Genomic DNA, 20924 nt, shown 5'->3' on the forward strand with positions numbered 1-20924 from the left:
ACATTGACAATTTCTCTGAGAGAGAGAGATTTTTCTTATTTGATGACTGCAAGAGCTGAGACCCTGAATTGTCAGGCCAGCAAAGAAGATATTAACATGTAATGTGCACTTGTATCTAGGATATTTCATCCTTGACATCTTAGTGTACTTGAGCATATATTGTCACCAGGCAAGATAGTACTCTTATCATTGCCTCAGTTCCTCATCAGGAAAATCATAGAGGAAGTAAGAGCTAGGTATTTAAGGAAAAAGTAAACCATCTGATTTCAAGTGACTTTTCAAGATGCATGGAATTTCTGTAGTCAAATTTCTGCAAGAACTGTGAAGTCATGTGTCTGAAATTCGCTTACACAACCTTAGTGACAAAGTGGTCCTTTGCATGGTCCTTGTAAAAAGTGACCCAAGACATTTTTTCAGAATGTAGCCTACAACAGTCTAGTTATTTCTACTTAGGCAGTGCTGAAAACTGCACAGTGTATATTAATAATAATACATGGGGAGAAAATAGATTCTCAAATTTAGATGCAGATATCTTTCATACCTGAATTTTGTTGCCAGCTTCACTTCATTCTGTTCTGAGTCTGCAAATACCACAGCAGCCATCAGGGGTCTCCTTTCTCTTTAGTGCCTTCACACAAATGAGCCATTTTGATGGGGCCTGCTGGCAGCACCAATGTGCCACCAAAACCAGGAGGTGAGAAAGTAACCTTGGTGTTACAACTCCTAGAGATGTGATTTTTGGTTTAGAGATGTCAGCGCTAGGGAATTTTGCCTAATAAACCTTTAAAAATCATATTAATAGTCTGTCAAAGTGTGCAATAATTTTCTTGTTGACTATTTCACTGATAATGCAAAATAATAATTTCAGGATAGTGTTCTCCAGCTATGGACAATGCACATGACATTATTGACACCTTAAACTCTAAAGTAGGAAATCAGGCAACTCATTTGTAAAAAAAAAAAAAAAAAAGCCAACAAAATAAAGACAAAGGAGCAACCCCCCTAAACATTCACAACAAAACAAACCAACAATAACCCCCTTAATTTGGGTTATATATACATTATCTATATTACCTGTAACTGTAAAATTAACCTAAAATAGATGATATTTTAGTGCTCACAGTACAGATATAGTCTCTGTTCAGAGGGAGTTTTTGTTGGACTATGCATGGTTTGCAATAGTCATTGTCACTGGGTTAAAATATCACTGAACATCATTGGAAAGTGTGATTCTATTGACTGATTGACTGAAGGTGTGATGTGTTTTTCTAAAGCTTCTTCTCACATCTTCTTGCTTTTATTGTGTGTTTTGATAGTGAAAGTAACAGGATGAAATCACAAGGAATTAATCTTTATAATTTTATCTCTGTGTACTGAGGATACTTAAACATGTTATCCATACATTTCATGTCCTGTCAGCTTCATTTACAAGGCAAAATCCCTGTGTGTCTCTGAAATTCCCTTGCTGAAAGGTGTTCTGTGTTCTAGCCACCTAGAATGGTGAAAAGTACTAAATGACTGAAACTGTGGGGACTACCAGTAACCTGACATGTATGGTTGAGATAATTTTTTCTAGGCAAATAGAACAAATCCTTGCTCTGAGTTTCTCCTTGCTGAAAGATGCATTTATCATATCTATCAGACTTTTTGGGTCTGATAACTTTTGTGGGATTGGAGCCTTGCTGTCCAACTGCATTGGTTTCAGTTGTTATCTTATGATATAATTCTTATCCTTATTTGGAAAAAATCAAAATTAAAACAAACATTACTGTAAATGTTAGCTTGCCAGTTTTCTTTGTTGATTACTTTGTACTTTTTCCAGTGTTTTATCACCGGAGATTCTCTGGAGATCATACATCAAGCTTAAAATGTAGACATAAACATATAAGCACACCTGTATATAATTTTTTCAAGTTGAATATATACCTGTATATAATTTTTTCTAGGTGTGTGCTTGTAAACATATAAGCACACACTTACAGATACCTGTATATAATTTTTTTCAGCTTGTCTGCTTTTAATGAGTAAAATTTTCTCTATGCATATTTTTTTCTTTGTTTCTGGAGGTACTTATAGCTATACATCAGCTGGGTATAGAAGGGAAGTTTTGTAGAGAGAAGTCATTACATTTAAGTTATATAAGAACTCATATTTGAAAGTGTGTTCTTTCAGTTTGCACACTTGTCATGGACATCACATAATACTGTCATGAAGAGGATAAAATACAGGAGTTTCAATTTTGGAGACATCTGCTAGGATCAGGGGCTGGTATGACCCCAGCTGTGATTTCCTACAACACAATTCTGTTTTGCTCAACTTTTTATCAGACAGTACATGGTATAAACTGGGAAAGAGATTAATTGGTTTGAGCAGAGCTTGAGTGTGGGAAATCAAAATTAATTCTACTGTCCTACATCATCCCTGATTGCACTGAGATCTCTGGAGATCAGCTATATTAACTTATGCTTTTATTGTCAAACTTGCAGAACGGTTTGCACTCGACAATTACCAGTCCAGTTTCCTGTCTGTCCTCACAAAAGGGAATAGTTTCTATGCTTGTAGCCTGATCTGCACAATTGTAAAAAATTGATACGTATTTTCAATACTCCAGGTACAGCCTCTGTCCCTGAAAACCAGATTTTCACATACAATAATATATAATAAATATAGTAATAATAGTTCTTATTATTATTTTGACCATCAAAACCAACCTCTGCTGATTGAGCTGCTAAAATTAATAGCAGTCTGGATAAAACTTATGTATCTCTGGGATTGCTGTCTTATCTGTTTTCTACAGTAACGTTGTCATTCTCATTTTCTTTGAAGCTTCCTTGATCCACCCCCCTCTCACAAATAGTTCCATATGGAGTCTGAAACACTGGCAGAAGTGCCCAGGGGCAAGTTGATAAGCAGCTTAGCTGCACAGGCTTGATGCTGCATCCTATGCTTTCATTTTATCTGCACCTCTAACCAGCATCCAGGTAATAGCAAAGTTCTAGAAGTGGAGGGGAAGAAGTAGATATAACGGGCCTGTATGATAGAGAGTAAAATTTGAATTTTTCTCTTGCCCCTGCAGAGTGAAATAGATAAAAGAAAAAAAGCTAAACAAAACTTTGCTGGTATTACCTTGTCTCACTCCTTGTACTTTTTCCCTTGCAACAGGTTTTGGTTTTTTTGTTGTTTGTTTTTATTTTTTAAGGTTTTGCTTTGGAAACCTTTTCGTCTCTGGAAACATGTTTCAGCACTGTAGTTGATGCATAAATGTCTTTAGTAGTGTGAAAGTTTTCCTCAGCTTATATCTCAGCCACTGTGCTTTTTTCACCCTCTTTTTGTGAGGTGAATCTGTCTATACAAATAGACAGGCATTTGTAAGTACTTATCTTCACTTAATACCAACATACTTAGAACTCTTTTAGCATGGACAGACTCACTAAGGCACAGAATCAGAAGTACTATGTAGTGGGAATAGAAGACTCATTCTTCTGTTTATTTAGGTATTCTTACTCTCTGCAGAGATTTTAGGTAAGGAGTTTGTTTTCAAAATGTGGCTTTGTGTGCCTGTTCCTTTTTGACGTTGTAACATTCCCCATCTCCCAGAAATAAAACTTCTGGATTCAAATCTGTTCTGGAAGATTGGATGACTGTGTGTGCTCTGATGGCACAAGGATGATGAGCTGGTGTTCTCAAGTGTGGGAATTCTTTTCATCCTGGTTTTCTAGGGAAATGTGTATGATCACATACAGTGTGCATGCTGATTTCTCTTCTGATTTCTGATAGTGCCCAATTTCAACTAAAGTTACAGAGAAGTGGAGAGGTTGGAGATAAGAAATTCCCTGAATTTCTTATCTGGGCACCTGTGTAGGAGTTAAGTACCCAAGAATAGCATGGCCTTTTAAGAGAAACTTTGCGGCTTGAGCTAACAGTTATAGAAAACCATTTGCATTTATCCATTATGAGTTGTCTGCTTTGGGAAAGGTTTTATTTGGAACTGGCACACCTTAGGCCACAGAAATTCAGGTACAAAATGGCCAAATGATAGAGTGATAAATTAAATTCAGTATACAAAGGGGTATATGCAATTTAAAACAGGCTTCTCATAGGCAGTTTTGGCCTCTTAACTAGCTGCAATCACTTGGAAAAGAGTTCTTAAGAACTGTAATAAATAGTTATGTGAAAGTATAAATTCCATAGTCAGTTATGTTAAAAAAATACAAAGAATTTTTAGCAAAGAGAGAACAAGATGGAAAATACTCTGCCACCATGTAAATCTGTTGTATGTCTGCACCATGAATACAGTCTGTAGTTATGGTACTCCCATCTTGAAAGTTATGTAATAGAACAAATGTGATCAAAAGTTTCAAGAGGAGACTGATGAAATAGTGTAACACTCTTCATCTTTAAAATAAATGATTGGTGATGATGAAGCAGGAATATAATACAGAACTAAAAAATAAGAAGGTAATGAAAAAGTGACTGGATGTGACTGTACATTGTTGAATACAATTTCATTTGATGTCTCACAGTACTTTTATTATTTGGAATCTCGTCTAAAAAAAAGGAGATGATCTCACAGAACTAAAAAGTAGTCTATGAGAATCACTGCTTCATAATTTTGTGTGAGTGAAGGGGTTTTATTGACATATAAGGCAGAATGAAGAAATCCAGAGAAGGAAAATCTGTCAGAGATGAATGCAAAGATATACCCTCTGGCTTAAAAGTTCCTGCACTGCAGACTTCTGGAAGCTGGAGAGTACTTTGAGGAAGTGGTGGCTTATGCCTGCTGTGTCTGTGGGAGGGGGATTCCTGAGGTACCTGCTGTGGAGCTTGGTATGGGAACACAAGGCCATTTGGTCAGACCTGGCAGCTTCAGGACTCATGTTTACAAAAGACTTGAGTATTATATTGCCTTGTGTAATAACATTGTCAGATAATCAGTGGGTTTTAAAATGCATCTTCACTAGCTGCCAAACACTTCAGTGGGACACTATTGAAAGTGATGTATAGTTTCCTTCTTTGGGTGAATGTGTAATTTACTTTCCTGAAGCCCCACAAGGTACCCTCTCAAATAGCTGGCCACATACCATTTTTGCTTTTCACTAATTAAAGTTTCAGATAATCACAGCCTCTTGTGTTTTTTAGCGTGAGTGGACAATTGAAGGCTAAAACAGGATGTTAATTCAGGGTAAAATTTGTGGATAGAAAACATGTAGTTTGCAGTGTTTGTTCCCACAGTTAGAATACCTGGACAAGCTGTTGTAGTTTTTCTTGGGCAGATCCCATGTGCCTCGGCCCTGAACTGAGGAGAAGTTCAGAGTCCAGGTCAAACAGAGCTGAAGACACAAGCATAAATCAATGACTTGTTTTAGTGCCACGTTAAAACAACATGAGTGGCTGGCTTTTCCGACCCTCCTCCCTTTCATTTAATGTGCTTCTTTGGCTCTTCTTTAAAGAGGGCTCTGTAGAGTAATTTCAACTCTTATCAGCTTGCTGACAGCTATATGAGTCTTTCTGTTGGCTCCAGGCAATCACTGCCAGCGTGTGAAACATCCCATTCTTGCAGTGAAATGGTCTTGGATAGAGTTAAAGCAAATGGGTGGTGGAGTTTTCCTGTGGGTGGTGCAGCTTACATGAAAGAGATGGGATTTAGTTCTTGTTAACCAATTAAACAGAAATTCATTTCAATATCTGGACACTAGATGCTCTTTGAACATACTTAGGCTTTTACAAGTCCTTTTAATGAGAATATTAAATGTACAGCTGCAGTTTTTTCCCTGACAGGGGACAGCTTCTGTCTCTGGGTTCTGTAGAATCATCATTATCAAATTTAAGAAAACTTTCATCTGTCTGCCATTTGTAGCATTTTAAGGAGTGTGACTGCAGAGCCTAACCCTGCTTTAATCCTCCCAGAGTGCTTCAGTGAAGCTCTGGGTCCCCCATAAATGTCAGGCCTGGACAATTTGCCATCTTATCAGATGCAGTGAAGTTAGTTCCAGCCTTCTCACCCCTCCCCCAGAGGAAAGATTTGTTGCTGCAAACAGCAAAGGAAAGAAAAAAACTTTTTCCTGGCTTACTGCCAGGATCACCATGGGAGTTGTAGAATCCTTGGCATTTATATATGAGACCTTCATTGCTCCCCTCTCCCTTCAGTTGTTGCAGAGAGTATCCTTATCCTAGATTTTTTTTCTTCTTGTCTGTCCTGCCTTGTTGTTTTTCAGAATGAAGAAAACTGTCTTCGTGGCATCTCTGAGAAAGAGCTCTGAAATTTGAGACCAATCAGCACCTCTATGTACCATTTTTAAAGGATACATTTGGGTTGCTTTTGTATCTACATTGGCAAATTCTAAACAGTAAAAGGTTAAACTTTACTGTAAGAGGAAAATTATGCTATTCTGAGACAATTTTATTTTCGTTTTCAGATTAGATTTTAAGAATCTGTGCTTTAAGAGTCTGTATCACGTTGCATAGTGGATTTTTGGATACCCTTTGCAGATTGCTATACACAACTTGAATAGACTACAGATAAATCAGATGATTCAGAAACTGGAAAGGCATGTACTTTTAGAAAGAATATTTGAAATTATTCTGTCATGCACATGAAGCAGTTAGCTGCAGACAAATGGATGATTAAGCATGATCTCCTGGTGTTGGACTCTTTCTTTGTTACTGTATGCTTTCCCTCTGCTGCTGTATAGTCTGTACCACATCACATTCCTTATCAAAGCTGCTTGCTTTGTTTGCCCCCTTTAATTGTTGAAAGTATTACAACTTTAGCATTTATCTATATAGCATAAATACACTTCATGGCTGTAGTAGTTTGCATGTGAGTATATTAAATAGAATAGTAAATACACCTTGGTCTTGTATCCATTTTACTGAATGTAATTAACTTATACAAGGTCAAATCATAATATTAATAATGGAATTTAGAAATCTAGATCCTGTTTTAATGACTGTATCAAATGTATGTTACAGTACAGTAGGAACATCTGGCTTTTAAACTAGAAAGGTCTTACATTTTCTATAGAAACAATTTGCTGACAGATCATCTTCAGCCATCTTTTCCTTTAATCTTTGTCTGTAAATTATGCAGATATATTGAATAGTTTCTTAGATGCCTGGAGGTAGGAAAATTATGAGTCTTTTTTCTTTTTTGCAAACTGAATAGTGGGCTGTGTTAGGAATATACTGTAGTGTCCCTTGGCTTTCAAATGCTGTAATTTGTGTCTGGGGTTTGGCTTCTTCATTTTCCTTTTTTTTTTTTTTTTCCATTGGGAACAATTTTGAATGCTCTTTAGAAATTAAAGTGGCAGCTGGCATTAGTTGTCATTGAATTCTGGTGACTTAGCTCTGTAGAGATGCTATGAGCAGAAGGATTGTAGAGGGTGTGCGTATTCCAGGATGCTAATGTTGGTAAGGAATCATGGATAGAAATTTGGTTTCATATAGTAGAGAATAGAATGCTATTCCAGATGTTTACCAAGAAGAAACAAGAATAAATAAATAACTCTTTTTGATGTCTTTCAGTGATTTTTGTCATGTTAATTTATTTTCAATCCTGTTTCATTGTGGTGTGACTACCACATACTATTATCACAACCTGCAGTTAATATTCACCTTTCCCATTTCATCAGATAGCCATACAGCCATGTGCACTTTGAGCCATGAAGGATGAGGTATTTTTATATAGCTCAAGCTAAGATCAGTTATTTTTAAGATGTGGAGGAAGAAAGCAGTGCCATGTCCTAAATGGAATTTTTCCAGTAGATATGGAAAAACCTGCATGACTGCCAGTCCTTCAGATTTATCCTCTGAGAAGTCAGTAAGATGTATTTGTATTCAAGCAACGCTGGCAGTAATGTCTGTGGTTAAAGTTGTCCAGTGTTGAGAACTGTGTGTATGGGGGTATGTGTGTTGTGTTTGTGCTTATATAAAACAGAGCTGTATAGCTTACAGGAAACTGAGCAAAACATGCCTTCATCAAAAGGGCGAGTTCTTCCTGGTATGGAGCTTAAGCTCTGAAATTGAGGTATGTGCTGATTTTTGACAGCTATAATATAGTGGTAACCTTACCTAGATTTTTTTTTTTTCATCCTTCAAAAAGCTGTCCTTTCATGTGTGTGATTGGCACTGGGCTTGGTTTGTGTTTAGCTTCTCTAATCAAGGTAATTTAAGCTTCTATTCTCCCAGCATTAGTACAGCAGTCATGGGAAATCTCAAACAAGCCAGATCTTATTGCAGCAGTTGACACAAATAAAAGCAGTTGTGCTTTTATTTATTTATTTTTGATGCTGGATGCTGATTAAAAGTTTCCAAGCATCCTTTAGCTATGCTATAAAGCCAACCAGCAGAGAGCAGGGCAGCTGCCGAGGAAGGGAGATGCTGGTGGACACAGGACAAGATCACAGTGGGAAGCATCAGTGTGTATAACTCAGAAAGCTGGGAAAGGTGTAAACAGATCCCCAATTTATCTATAGGGTGGGCTCTCCAAACACTGTTTTATTGGCCAGTGGCTCCTGCTTTACTAACCTCTAACCTCAGCAGTACTCAGAGGTGCTGCCCACCAGCCAGCCTTGTCTTTGAACCTCCCTTGGCTCCTGCCACCTCAAAGACTTGCAGTCAGATTCCTGTGTTTTGCTTGGGACCTCACCTCTCAGCAGGATGCCTGCAGCAGGGAAAACTGATCTACCCTGAGAACATAGACATATTTGAAGGCAATACCCCTAGGAATAGAAACCTATTGCTTTCAGTTTCAGGAGCTGTCTGTCACTTGTCAAGAAATGTGGATAAAACATCTTCCCACCCCCCAACTTCTGGGCATGCAGTATTTGAATGTTCCCTGCAATTACATACATTTATATTTGTTTTCTGTTGTTTTCCTGTTGAGTCAGTGATAGCACAATTCTAGCTCACTGTAGGTCTGGTTTTATGTTGAGTGTGTTGGGAACAAACATCTTAATAAGGATGATCCAGGTTCAATTATTTTTGACTACTCCCCATATTAGGTGTGCCTGCCACTTCCTTTACAGTAGTGGCCTGGTGAAATTGGAGTGATTACAGAGCCATGCAAACTCCTGGAAACTGGAGGGATGAGAGTGGGCTATTTTTTGTGTTTTTACATCATTATTGATGACTATGTAGATATAATGGCTTATCTGGAGGCTAGAGTAGTATCTATTTCTCTTTTTCAGCTGTGTTATTTCTATGGTGTCAACACATGCCATTTGCTTGTAAATAGCAAGACAAACTGAAAGCCCTTTGGGATCAAAGGGAATTCAGAAAATGGTAGTAATATTTTAATATCACGTTTTAAAAGCTGTAAATGCTGCATAAAATTTTGGGATTTTGTTTGGTTGCGGGGTTTTTTTGAGTTTTGTTGTTTTTTCCTCTCATCCTGCTGCTTTCTTTGCTGGCTCTGTCTCCACACTTTGTAACAGTATTCCCAGCCACAGCTGAGAATGGGGTGGGTTCCTTGCTGCTCATAGTGCTGGTAGCTGTTTGTTGGCTCCATAACTGAAAAGTATTTTGACCATAGATTTGTAGGGTGCCAGGACAGTAAGTCAGGTTTCCTGGCTGGTGCAATGTTGCCTTCTGCATAAGAGTTGCTAAGTTGACATACTCATTAATCAAAGAAGCAGATTGAGGTGCAGAAATATATGGAGGGAGGAGAGAGCACCAGTGCCAGGTGATATTTTTATCTATTCAAGTCTTGTGTTCTCGCTATTTTTAGAATTAAGTTGCTATTACTAGGACAAGGAATAGCGGAAATCTGTATTTTAAGGGTAAAGATAACGCAGGATTTCAAAACTACATAAAAGTTGCCATTTAGTGAGAGAGAATGAGAGCTCTTTTATTGAAAGTACCTTCTTTTGTGTCATGTATTTAAGCAGAAGAAGGCTCTTCATGAGAAGATTAAAACCTTAGAAACACCAAAGCAAGGAAGCTTCCAAAACCCACCACCCCTAAAACAATTCAAAAAACTCCTCAAACTCCCAAAGTTATGTATGTAAAAGTATGGAAGAAAGAGTGAAAATGTTAACTTTAACAGATAAGGTACTAAGAATTGTTCTTGTATATGCATGGTATGTGTTGTATGTATGGATTACGATGATTGATGTGATTCTTTTCAAAGCACCAAAGAGGAGAATCTGAGGAAGGCTGCTGTGCAAGAAGCCTAGTTTTAATATCTGAGCTTGCGCTCAGATTTTCTTTTAACTTTTTCTTTTAACTCTTCTAAGAGTCAGCAAGTAGTCTCCAGCAATAAAACTGAGAGTGAGTAGAAGTGAGTTATTCCCAAGTGGCTGCTATCTGAAGGGTAAGATTAGCATTTCGAACTCTGACCTCTGTCCCCTTATGAATTGGCAGCTTCAAAAAGAAAAAGGAAAAAAGGAAATTTGGATAATGGAAATATTCAGTTTTCACTCTGTTGTATCTGAAGGAGGCAAATGTACTTGTTTCATAGCTGAAATTACTGCAGCAGAGAATATTGAGCCAAAGAATTAAATCAACTTACTGCTTCACTTTTGAAGACACTGTTTTTGAAGCTGAATTACAATAAAAAACAGCACCATGAAAAGTCTGTCTAGAATCTCTTTCTTAAAATATTTAACTGTAACGATACAAATTATTGATTTGTTTGCTCATACTGCTGAAGTGTCCTGTAATTAAGGAATATTCCTCTATAGGCTACTCATATAATTTGTATAAGTTAAATAGAAGAATTGAGTGCTTTCAGAGCTTTACTTGAGAATTGTGCATAAGTCAGTAACATGGAATGAAAGTTCAGAAATAATATTGAAATAATGATGTCAGATTACATTAGGAGCAAACCTTAGTTAACTGGAAACAACAGTGTGTGCCCTGCATTGTTCTACTGTTCATTCCTTTTTTCCCTTGCAGAGGAGCCTCTGGTTTGAGGTTCAGATAACCCCGATGCTGAATTATGGATTAGTCTTTATCTGAAGTGATCATGGGCCTCCAAAACTTCAATTCCTTGCCTATCTCCATTTTTAGCTTTAGAGGTGACATGTTGTTACTCTGAACACTCTTTATATACTGTCTGCACTACTGCTTTTCTTGGATAGGTCTGCAGTGAGAAACAGATGCAACACAGTCAGTTTAGGTTGAATTTGAAAGATGCTTTTAATCGGATATTCTATAAAAACGTGAAAATCAGAAAACTTTTCAGTTTCAGGCAATTTAGCATGATTTTACCAGTATTTAATTGATTTAATGGATTAGCTTTTAAAATTCTTACATAATCCATGTATGGGGACAAGAAACTAATTTTTACTTGCAATTTCTAAAGAGTTTACCTGCAGTTTCGTGTAATTTTGCTGGCACCCTAAAAGTAAGATAACTTTTCAGAGCACAGCTCTCTTACTGTTTTTCATGGGCTGAGAGTTGTTTTTGAAAAATGTAACCTAGATTTGTGTAGCCTGGATTTGCATTTCAAGTCCTCATCCCTCTCTAGGAAGAATGAGACTACTTCAGGTCACTATTGAAAACAGAACTTTAAGGGAAAGAAGGACCACGGCCTACAGCTAGTCACTTATTTTGTCCTCTCCTGATCCATTACTAAGAGAGGAATGGATTTATTGGAAGTTATTTTAAGGTACCAGAGGTCTAAATGTCTGTCTGAATAACCCTATTTTTTCCTGCACTGATTACCAAGAATAAGCCAACCTGCCTTAGGTTGAATGTGATCGAGTGATATCACCAAGGGTCCTAAACCAATCAAGCACTTTTTTTTAATCCCAAAATATTACAATTTTTTAGAAACAACAAAATAATGTTTAATTCTTAATAGTATACAGTCTTCTGAGGCTTTCTGGTAAGCCTGTATAAAAAACCTAAACATATCACTGGTTTTAGCTGATACAAACTGGTATCATCTCTGCTGGAGAACTGCTTACTAAAAGTACTATGTGTGATCAGCAAGGAAACTGTTGAAGCAGGGAACCAGATGTAGGAACAATAAAACTGTACAGAAAGAGGGTGCAAATTACAATTCATCAGCAGAAAAATGTGGGAACTTGGGGCTATAAGTTCCTCAGTCTAAACCCAAAATTTATCTTGAGAAACTTTTTCTGAAATGCATATTGCTCCAAAAGAGTAATTTACCTTCAGTCCCCTTTTGCACAGGAGGTCAGTAGGGCTCTTGAAGCTCAGGTTTACTATTGGACTATTATATAACATCAGCTATATTAATATGCATCTTGAGTATAGGGCAAACATACAAAAATTCAATTTATCTTGAACCTCAGTAGCCCATTTAATTCTGCTGCCCAATGGCAATAGTTTGGGGGCAGGGGAGGTTGCCTGGGACCAGTCTTAGTAGTTTACTTGATATAATAATGTGCTGTGTCTCAGTAACTTAAAATATGTTTGTTTATATTACAATAATGCATAAAACTTTAGCAGGCCTTGTGGATGCACTTCCATGTCCAGAGCTGTCAGATGCACAGCTGAGCTGTAGATATTTACTGTAATATCTTTGTATCCCTGTTGAAGGTACATGTTTTAGCAAAGGGTTACTGCAGCCAGTTACTTCAGTTACTTAGCTAAATATTTTATTAATTTAAAGTTTCTATTTACAAATAATAAGAGAAGATAAAGTTAATGGGGTTTTTTCTATTCTTCTATCCATCCCAAAATTTGAAAGGTTTAGAGTGGTTAAGTCTCATAGCATCTCTTTGAGGTCAATATTACACATACTGCTGAGATGCTGAAGTAGAAGCAAGAAATCTAATAAATGCCAAACTTTTATCTGTAAATAAGTAACAGAACCAGGATTAAAAGTAAGATCACCAAGTTTCCAGGCCATTGCTGTTGCAGCAGGTAGGCCACACTCTTTTGCTTGCATAGACTTCTCCAATCCAGCTGGGAGTAAAAGCCAGGAACACCAAGAGCCATTAAGAAGGGAAAGCATTTAAGTAGAGTCACCATAGGTGGTGTGAAAATGGTTGTATTTCAAGGCCTTGTAAACCCTTTCAAGGCATTTTGGAAGCACTGAACTGTTGCAGTGGGGCAGAATCTCACAGCATCATGGCGCCTGACCTAAAAGTTGAGAAAAGTGGTGGTTTATGGGCAGTTAAATTTTACTACTCTTTTGCGAATTTTTTTCCCCCTCTTGCTACTTTTATGAACTCCCACCAAATCATGGGCTGTGAAAAGCCAGAAGGCTAGAAAGTTCCTTTCATGGACTGTTTTGCCCTTGATCTAAATGTTAAAGAAGATAGTTCTTTGCTTACCTTATGCCCAGTGGTTTTTTTTGTCAAAAACCAATCGAAAGATTTACATTGATCTGTCTTGCACTCCACACCAGAGCACCATTAATGGCATTAAAATTAGAACTTATAAACATTATATGAATGAACTCTGTAACCTGATGCTATGTGGGCTTGTAAAGAGCTAATAAAGAGATGCTAGTCCCCCAAGTGTGTTTATTTCTAAGGAAAATAACACCTTACCTAAATAAATGTTACTTTCTATGAGTAGGCTGCCCGTTGCTACATGCTGCTGCCTGATGCTTGGTATGAAAATAAGTTCAAATGCTCCCTTCCCAAGCTCTTGCCTGTGCTGGTATGTACTGAATATTGGCAGTTTAGTTTCTTCATAGTCTGAACTAAATCCTGGAACTGAAAACAAGTGGAATTGAACTTTTGGGTTGGATGCTTGCTTGCTTGGTTTAAGGAACAGCTGTCTTGCAGATATTGCTAATCTTTCTCAAGGTGTGCATGTGTATTTGTAGAGATAAATTGGTAACACTATATTACGTTAAGAAATTTTGGCCTTCACAGAAAGTGGTGGGTTTTCATGGCTGATTTGATGAGGATGTAGCAGTTGGAAGTGGGGCAGGAGGAAAGAAGAAAGGAAGGGCAACAACTTAGAACTGCTTACTGGCATGCCCATGTTTGTGAACTTAGTCTGCAGTGCTCACTGCTTGGCGAGAGAAGAGAATTTGGTCTCCGATTCCTTCAGTCTTTGGCTTCCATAATGAAGTTGTCATGGCTTTGTTAAATTTACTGCAGAAAGTGAATTCAAATGAACTAATTTCATGGGCAATCTATTGTGTAATGAGAACTTCCAGTCACTTCCAACCCACTGAGCAACCCGATAAGATAATGTATTTCTCATTGTCAATCAAGTTGTATGGTATGCTTGATTTGACTCTTCAAAGCATTGGTAAAACTGTTTTCAAAAGTAATGCTTTTCTGTCTTTCATTTTTGATCTATCCTAGATCTTCTATTTATCCAGAAATTTAGAAGGAGAAGAGAAATTGGATTTCTTCTTTCAGTTTTCAATTCCTTGTAAACCATAATGGTTAATGTACATTGATCTTTTGTTGTCTTGGCAAACAAAGTACAAAGCAGATGTTTGATTTCTGTTAACCACGTAGGTTGCCCATGGCCTAAGCAATATTTAGGTGTATACAAAGTTAGTTTTCTGTACAAGTCTGTGTGATTCCTAAGAAAAATCTGGAAACTTCATCAGCAATATTTAGGTGTATACAAAGTTAGTTTTCTGTACAAGTCTGTGTGATTCCTAAGAAAAATCTGGAAACTTCATCAAAGAGTACTAGAAACTAATTTCAGTTCAAGTTGAAAGGAGGAGTCTGACTTCATCATAGTTGTAGTCTTGTGTAATCAATTCTATGTGAAAGCCAAGGTCTGGACTTACGGATTGTTTATTTCAAGATCCTGAAAGGAGTTCAGGTAGCTCTAATTAGTGCATTACAATTACCATACCTTAAAAACATTGCTTAGTGTATTAAAGTTACTCTTGAATTTCCTGGATTCGTAGATAGAAAAAAGAGGAACAGAGAGCTCATTAAAGCTGTGTAAGAACAATAAGAAAGTTGGCATAAGAGTCTGGAACAGAAACCTTTTCCTTTTGTTGTTCTTACTCTCCCATATCACAAATGTGTTCATGGGATTTCTATCTCCTCTATTTCTTACATTCCAACATAAGATTTTCAGCCTCACCAAGCAGAGTAGAAAATAGATTTCAAATGGAATCAACATATATCTTCCCAATAGAAAACTTTCCCAAAATATTTAGTAACTCAGCATGTGGAGCAGCAGACACTAGCAAGCCATGTTAATCAGTTCTGCTTTATAAAAGCAAACAAGGTGGGGAGGAAGTAATGAGACCCTGAAACATCTGTTTGGGGACTTCAAATCCCCTTAGAAGGTTTTGAGTTCTGCCTTAAAGAAACACAACACCAAAAATATTACAACTAACTGTGGGAACATTTTATGGCTCTTTACAAAAAATTAATTACATAAATATTAGTCTATAAAACACAAATTCCCTCTGCCCCCTTCTCCAGATTTGCTTCAGGTATAAAGGTGTAATCTTCCCTGACATTACAAGCATTCTTTAAGTAAAGAGAAGCTAGATCAGAGCCATCCTACTTTTGCTGAAGAAAGAAAACCATATTTGATTTTTATGAAGTTAGATAGCAATAGATATTGTGGTATTAATAAACAGTCTTAGAACATTATAGGAATCCTGTCATTTAATGACAATGGAATACATAATCCTGTATTTCACACTATTAATAGTTACTTAATTGCTTATAAAGTTGTATGCTAAAAGGCTACATAGTTTCTCCTTCCTACTTAGTGCTGCTTGCAGCAATTGTTCTAAACTGTTGTCTATCATGAAAATAAAATTTAGAATCCTTTTTGTTTAGCATACTTGAAAAAGGAAATTACTGTTGTGGTCCATTTTAATTCTTGATCTGCTTCTGGTTTTCTTTTTAGATAGTTTGCTGTTTTGATAATATATTTTTCTTCAGGGATAGGATATGGGGAAAGAAATACTAATGCTTTTGCTTAGCATGTGGTGTTTGCTTTATTGTCTTTTTAGTTATTCTTACCCTTTTATGTAATTCTTCTGCTTTTACACTTGAATGTGGAAGTAATTTTGTTCCGTGTTCCTGGTAATCAGCCTGTTATCCAGCTGTTAAGTGCTATCAGGGAGAGAAATAAGGGGAGGGAAGTAATTCTATTCTAAACTGAAGTTGCTTTGCACTCTCTCTGGATGACAACCTCCAGAGTAGTGTCATTTTGGACATACCCATCACTCTATGCATGGGTGTCCAAACTCTATGCATGGGTGTCATGGGTGAGTTAAAATTTAACTCTATGCAGTTAAATTTTGAAATAGCCTGAAATAGTCACAGTTACGGCTGTTTGCACAGTAAACGTAGTACTTCAGAGAGCAAACACCTCTTTCCTGGTTTATTTTTAAATTGTAACATGGATTTTTCTCATCTTAAATATTTGCAGAAATTCTACTGAATCTGTTTTACTAATTTAATTTTTTTTACTCACAGAGTAGAATTCTAGGGCTGGTGGTTCAGCAGCAAGACTGTAGTCCTAAACCCCATATCTTACACTCTGAGTAAAGTACAGGGTAGCATAAACATGAATATGTGCAAGTTTGTGCTTATAATCTTTCCTCTATACTGTTATTTAGTCTAGGAATATCCAAAAGAAAGTGTAAATGCAGGAATCACTATGTGTCTTCTGTTAAAAAGTACTGACCTTCAGAGTGAGATCATTTGGCATTTGTTAAAAACAGATAAACAAGAGTTATTTTTGGTCAATCCTAAGATCTGTACCTCCAGAAACTTGGTGTTCTTTCAGTAATTGAATAAGGTAAATAATATGGTAACTAAATAAGGTAAATATTATTTAATATTTTCATAGCATGCTATTTAAACTGCTAAACTCTAGACCCTTTTTTGCTATTTAAGAAATCTGTAGCAAGAATAAAATAGCATTTGCCCAAATTTGTGTATTGTCTTCAGCTGTGTCCTGACTCGGAAAACTTCTAAAGTTTCCAATTAAAGAAAAAGTGCATTTATTTTAATTGCTCTACCTTCTAAAAGCAAACACATACTCTTATAGCTGGTGATTCACCATAGGGAGATTGCAAATGAAATTAATTTCTTGAGACTTCAGTGTGCTGCAGTTTCCTGAAGAAAAGTAAGATTGAAAAAAATATCTTTTGGGCCAGAACTCTTGACCTACGTGGTTTGGTTAAGCATGTTTCCTTCTGGGTTGGATAGGGACCTACGGGATCATTTGATAGTTCCAGGGATTGAAAAAGTATGTTTACATCTCTTAACAGAGAGTCAGATAAGTCAGCATTTTCATTTCCAAACCTCTGCTTTTCTTCTGTAATTCCTGTCATACACAGAAACTGGGACAAGAGGAAAACTTGTATGGGGCCTTAGTTTTGGAGCAACTCATCTGTGAAATTCGGAGCACCTGTGTATAACAATCTCAGGCTTCATTTCACCAGCTTTACACTGTGCTAGAAATTAGCCTGGATTAACAATTGTAATAAATTGGCATGTACATGTATATTTCTGTGTAAAAATAATGATCATTTACTTGTATAAATAATATTAGGTCTCTTGGAAGCTATTAGTCTGGTAGGTTTTGTGAATATGGAAATTCTCTATCTGATCAAGTGTTTTAACATCTAATATTGATGTTAAAAATAGACTTTTAAGTTCTGCCTTTCAGGCAGAGTGCTTTTATTTGACTATTTAACTGTACTGTGGATTCCTTTACCTTAGAAAAAATGGAGTATAGGTAACTTATTTTTTTCTATGGTCAAAATGCTTTTGACATTTTTCAGAATGAAAATGTATGATCTAAGTGTGAAAGTACTTGATTCCTTCAAATATTTTCATTCTGTTTAATCTCTTGCAAAATAATGCTGCTGCTGCTTTTTATTGGCTGTGAGTCCTTTTAAGGGGTGGAGTTGAGTTTGAAGCCTTCAGGCATTATGGAAATACTCTATCTACAATAAACATGCCTCCTAATTTAATTTCCACCTGACATGTAGACTGCATGGAACAGATTGTGCATGGCAAGCCAAAATTGATTATTAAGCACTGGATCTGGCAGTGTGAAAGTGAATTTTATTTTCTTTACAGGCAAGGTGGTTCTGGGAAGCATATTTTCGATCGATGAAAGCAATTGCTCTCGCTACTCTTCAGATTATCAATGATAGAATTTACCCATATGCTGCCATTTCTTATGAAGAGTGGAATGATCCCCCAGCTGTGGTAAGCAAATTCATTTGATTTACTCATAAAACAAATTGTGGTTTTGGTTTTTTTTTTCTTGTATAAAAGGTGTGTGCGCTATGAAACTCGGTAATAATTCTGTGTCTGACTTTGTGTGTGTATGTGTTGTGCTGGTAACTTGCACAGATGAAGCTAATATATTTTATGACAACTGGCAAAATAACTAGCAGTTTTATGTCCTGGCACAAAGATGAGAACTTTTAACTTTTGCTATTGCACACATTAAATTGCTTCCCTGTTTAGATTTTTTTTTTCCTTGATGCACACATGCGCACACACACACACACACATGCTTTATTTTTATTTAATTCAGAGAGAGTTTGGAGCACTGTATATATTTGGACATAGTCTGTATAATGCAGAGAAAATAGTGGAAATGCTGAAGATCTCAAAAAATCTGGGGGAATATTTCATATAATTCTGTTGAAATAGCTAATTTTTCTTATGCCTAAAATTTTCTCTATGTTACTTCTTAACAATTTCTCTAATACAGAAACTGATGATCAAAGTTTTACTGGATTTTTTTTTTTTTGCCTGTTCTTGGTTTAATTTAAAGTTTCACTGGTTGAACTCACTTCTGTTAAGAAAAAACAGTGCAGTATTAATTAACCTCCTGCACCAAGCAGCTGGTTCTGATTTTTTACTATATAAAAGCCTGTAGATAATTTTCACTCATAATCAGTTAATTTTCTCTGTGTCAAAATATAAAAAATAGTTTTGTTTTACTAATAAAACCAAACTTGTTAACTGTCTTGCTTTATGATAGTTTAGAACAAGAAAGCTGGGTAGGAGTATTGGGTAGGAGTAAAGTGGGTTTTACTTGAAACTTTTCAGACCCATGGAGTGTGAACAGTTGCTGATGAAGAGTTAGAAGCTCATTGCTGTGTTTCAGAAGTTCTGTTTCCATTGCCAAGCCAAAGGCATTAATAATCTCCTCTTGTCCTTTCTCAGAGAGGAAATGTGGCCCTGATCAGTATTAAGGGAAAATTAATCTGCACAAGTGTGTACTCGACAAGAAGGGAATCAGAATATCTTAACACCTTTACAATTATGGTAGCAGAGCCAAGCACCTTTAAACATGCTTAGTAAAATGAAGAAAATGCTTTAAGGATTACTGAGGGAACCTAAAAACATATCCTGGATTCTCTCCTATACTTTTTTTTTAAATGCCCTAGTCACAGTCTCAAAATTGTCTTCTTGTTGGGCAGTAATAATCTGCTTGAGCCTGTGTCTCATCTAGCTCCTGCGTAATATCCACTCTTAGCACTGTTACAATTTCTAGTCAGCCTGGATGAAACATTATAGTTGGAAGGACTTAAATATGTACATTTGAGGTAGCAGAAAATGGCAGCTGTATCCTCTAACTTTGATAAGAAGGCAAAGTAACTAATGTCCTTTTTGTTTACAAGAAAATTGTGGTATTCTTTTTTCAATAAACTCATGACTGAAGTTTTTAAAGAAAATTATTTCAGTCTCGGGGCTAGGATATAGCTAATTGTTAAAATAACTCACAGTATTTTGCATAAGCAAAATAATGTGAGTTAACATTAATACCACAGTGAAAATTGTGAGTAACTTTCATAAATTCTTGTGTTACTGGCCAGAACTAACTTCCAGAACTTGCCATTGTATTCTGCCTTCAAGGTCACCTGAGTGCAGCCAGTTCCTTTAGCTCTGCCTGTTGCTCCATGTGGTGTTGTGGTCAGTAGGGATTAGGTACAATACTCTTCTGTACGCTTTTGTTCCTGTTACCTGTCTTCCATAGGAACACAAAGGTGTAGGGTGTGTAGAAGAGGTGCAGAGGTGCAATCACTGTTTCAAGGGCTTACTGAAATTAGCCAGACATTACTTTAATCAGTACAAGGCTGCTCAGATCCCTGTGCTCTGGATAGTGAGGTTTTGAAAATGAGAGCACAGATTTGCCTATGGAATATCTATACAGGAGAATGCCAGCTTTAAGGAATTTGTGCATTTAATTGCTAGGACAAATTCAGCTGTATAACAGAAAGAAGAGCTTGCTGTGCAAGTTCATTATGCAGAGAAGGATACTTAGAAAGAACTTTTGGCCATGATTTCTTACCTGCCCTCTTCCTTGGTTTGAGGTGGGAATTTTTTGTGTGTAATTTTGCTTAGTAATTCACAGAATCCTGGGAAGTAATAGAAGAAGTTTGGTAAGATGTCCTGGTTCCTAATTGTTGTGCTGTTCAATTGTTACAACTGCTTCGTGTGTTAGACAAAGCAGTATAACCATTATTTCTACTTAGACAATTAGAATGGCTCATAACTCTCCAAGGTGCACATTATACTTTGCATTTTGTTGAAGTATGGTAGCTTCATGTGTTTGCTTCCAGAACACCCAAAGTAGTCCTGCACTCTTCTACAGTTGGGTCACAGTTTCCTCTTTCATGTGCAACCTTTTTTTTTGATATTTCTATTTCACTTGTGGTGAACTAACCAAAATAATATTCCTTATATAAAACTTAGCAGGCAAGAAAAAAAAAAAGAGTGGTGGCGTGTGCAAGGGAGGGACTGCGTGGCTTGAAGGCTGCTTAACTTGGCATTACTCTGACTTATATTGGCTCAAAATATTAGTAAGACTGTTGCCTGAGTATCTTCACCAGAGTGTCCATGCAGCAGTGGTACAGGAGGGTGTTTTTCCAGGAGGGAGTTTGCAGTATGCAGAAGATAAATGCATATACAGTTAATTCCATACTTAGTATATTGCACAGGGGAAGTGATCCAAGCAGTTTTATGTGTTTTTATGGGCTGACTGAAGACTGTTGGCCTTTCTCAAGCAAAAAAAAAGTAATA

The 20924-nt window shown here is 36.7% G+C and overlaps 1 protein-coding gene across 2 annotated transcripts in view; it reads left to right on the forward strand.

Moving 5' to 3' along the window:
* EXT2 (exostosin glycosyltransferase 2) overlaps window positions 1-20924 on the forward strand; it is a 73925-nt gene that overhangs the window by 16095 nt on the left and 36906 nt on the right. For both annotated transcript variants that reach the window (XM_059473828.1, XM_059473829.1), the window contains exon 8: window positions 17961-18092. In XM_059473828.1, coding sequence (XP_059329811.1) covers window positions 17961-18092 — 132 coding nt within the window. The remainder of the gene's footprint in view (window positions 1-17960; window positions 18093-20924) is intronic.

The sequence above is a fragment of the Ammospiza nelsoni genome, chromosome 6, assembly GCF_027579445.1.
Source record: "Ammospiza nelsoni isolate bAmmNel1 chromosome 6, bAmmNel1.pri, whole genome shotgun sequence".
Taxonomy (NCBI): domain Eukaryota; kingdom Metazoa; phylum Chordata; class Aves; order Passeriformes; family Passerellidae; genus Ammospiza; species Ammospiza nelsoni.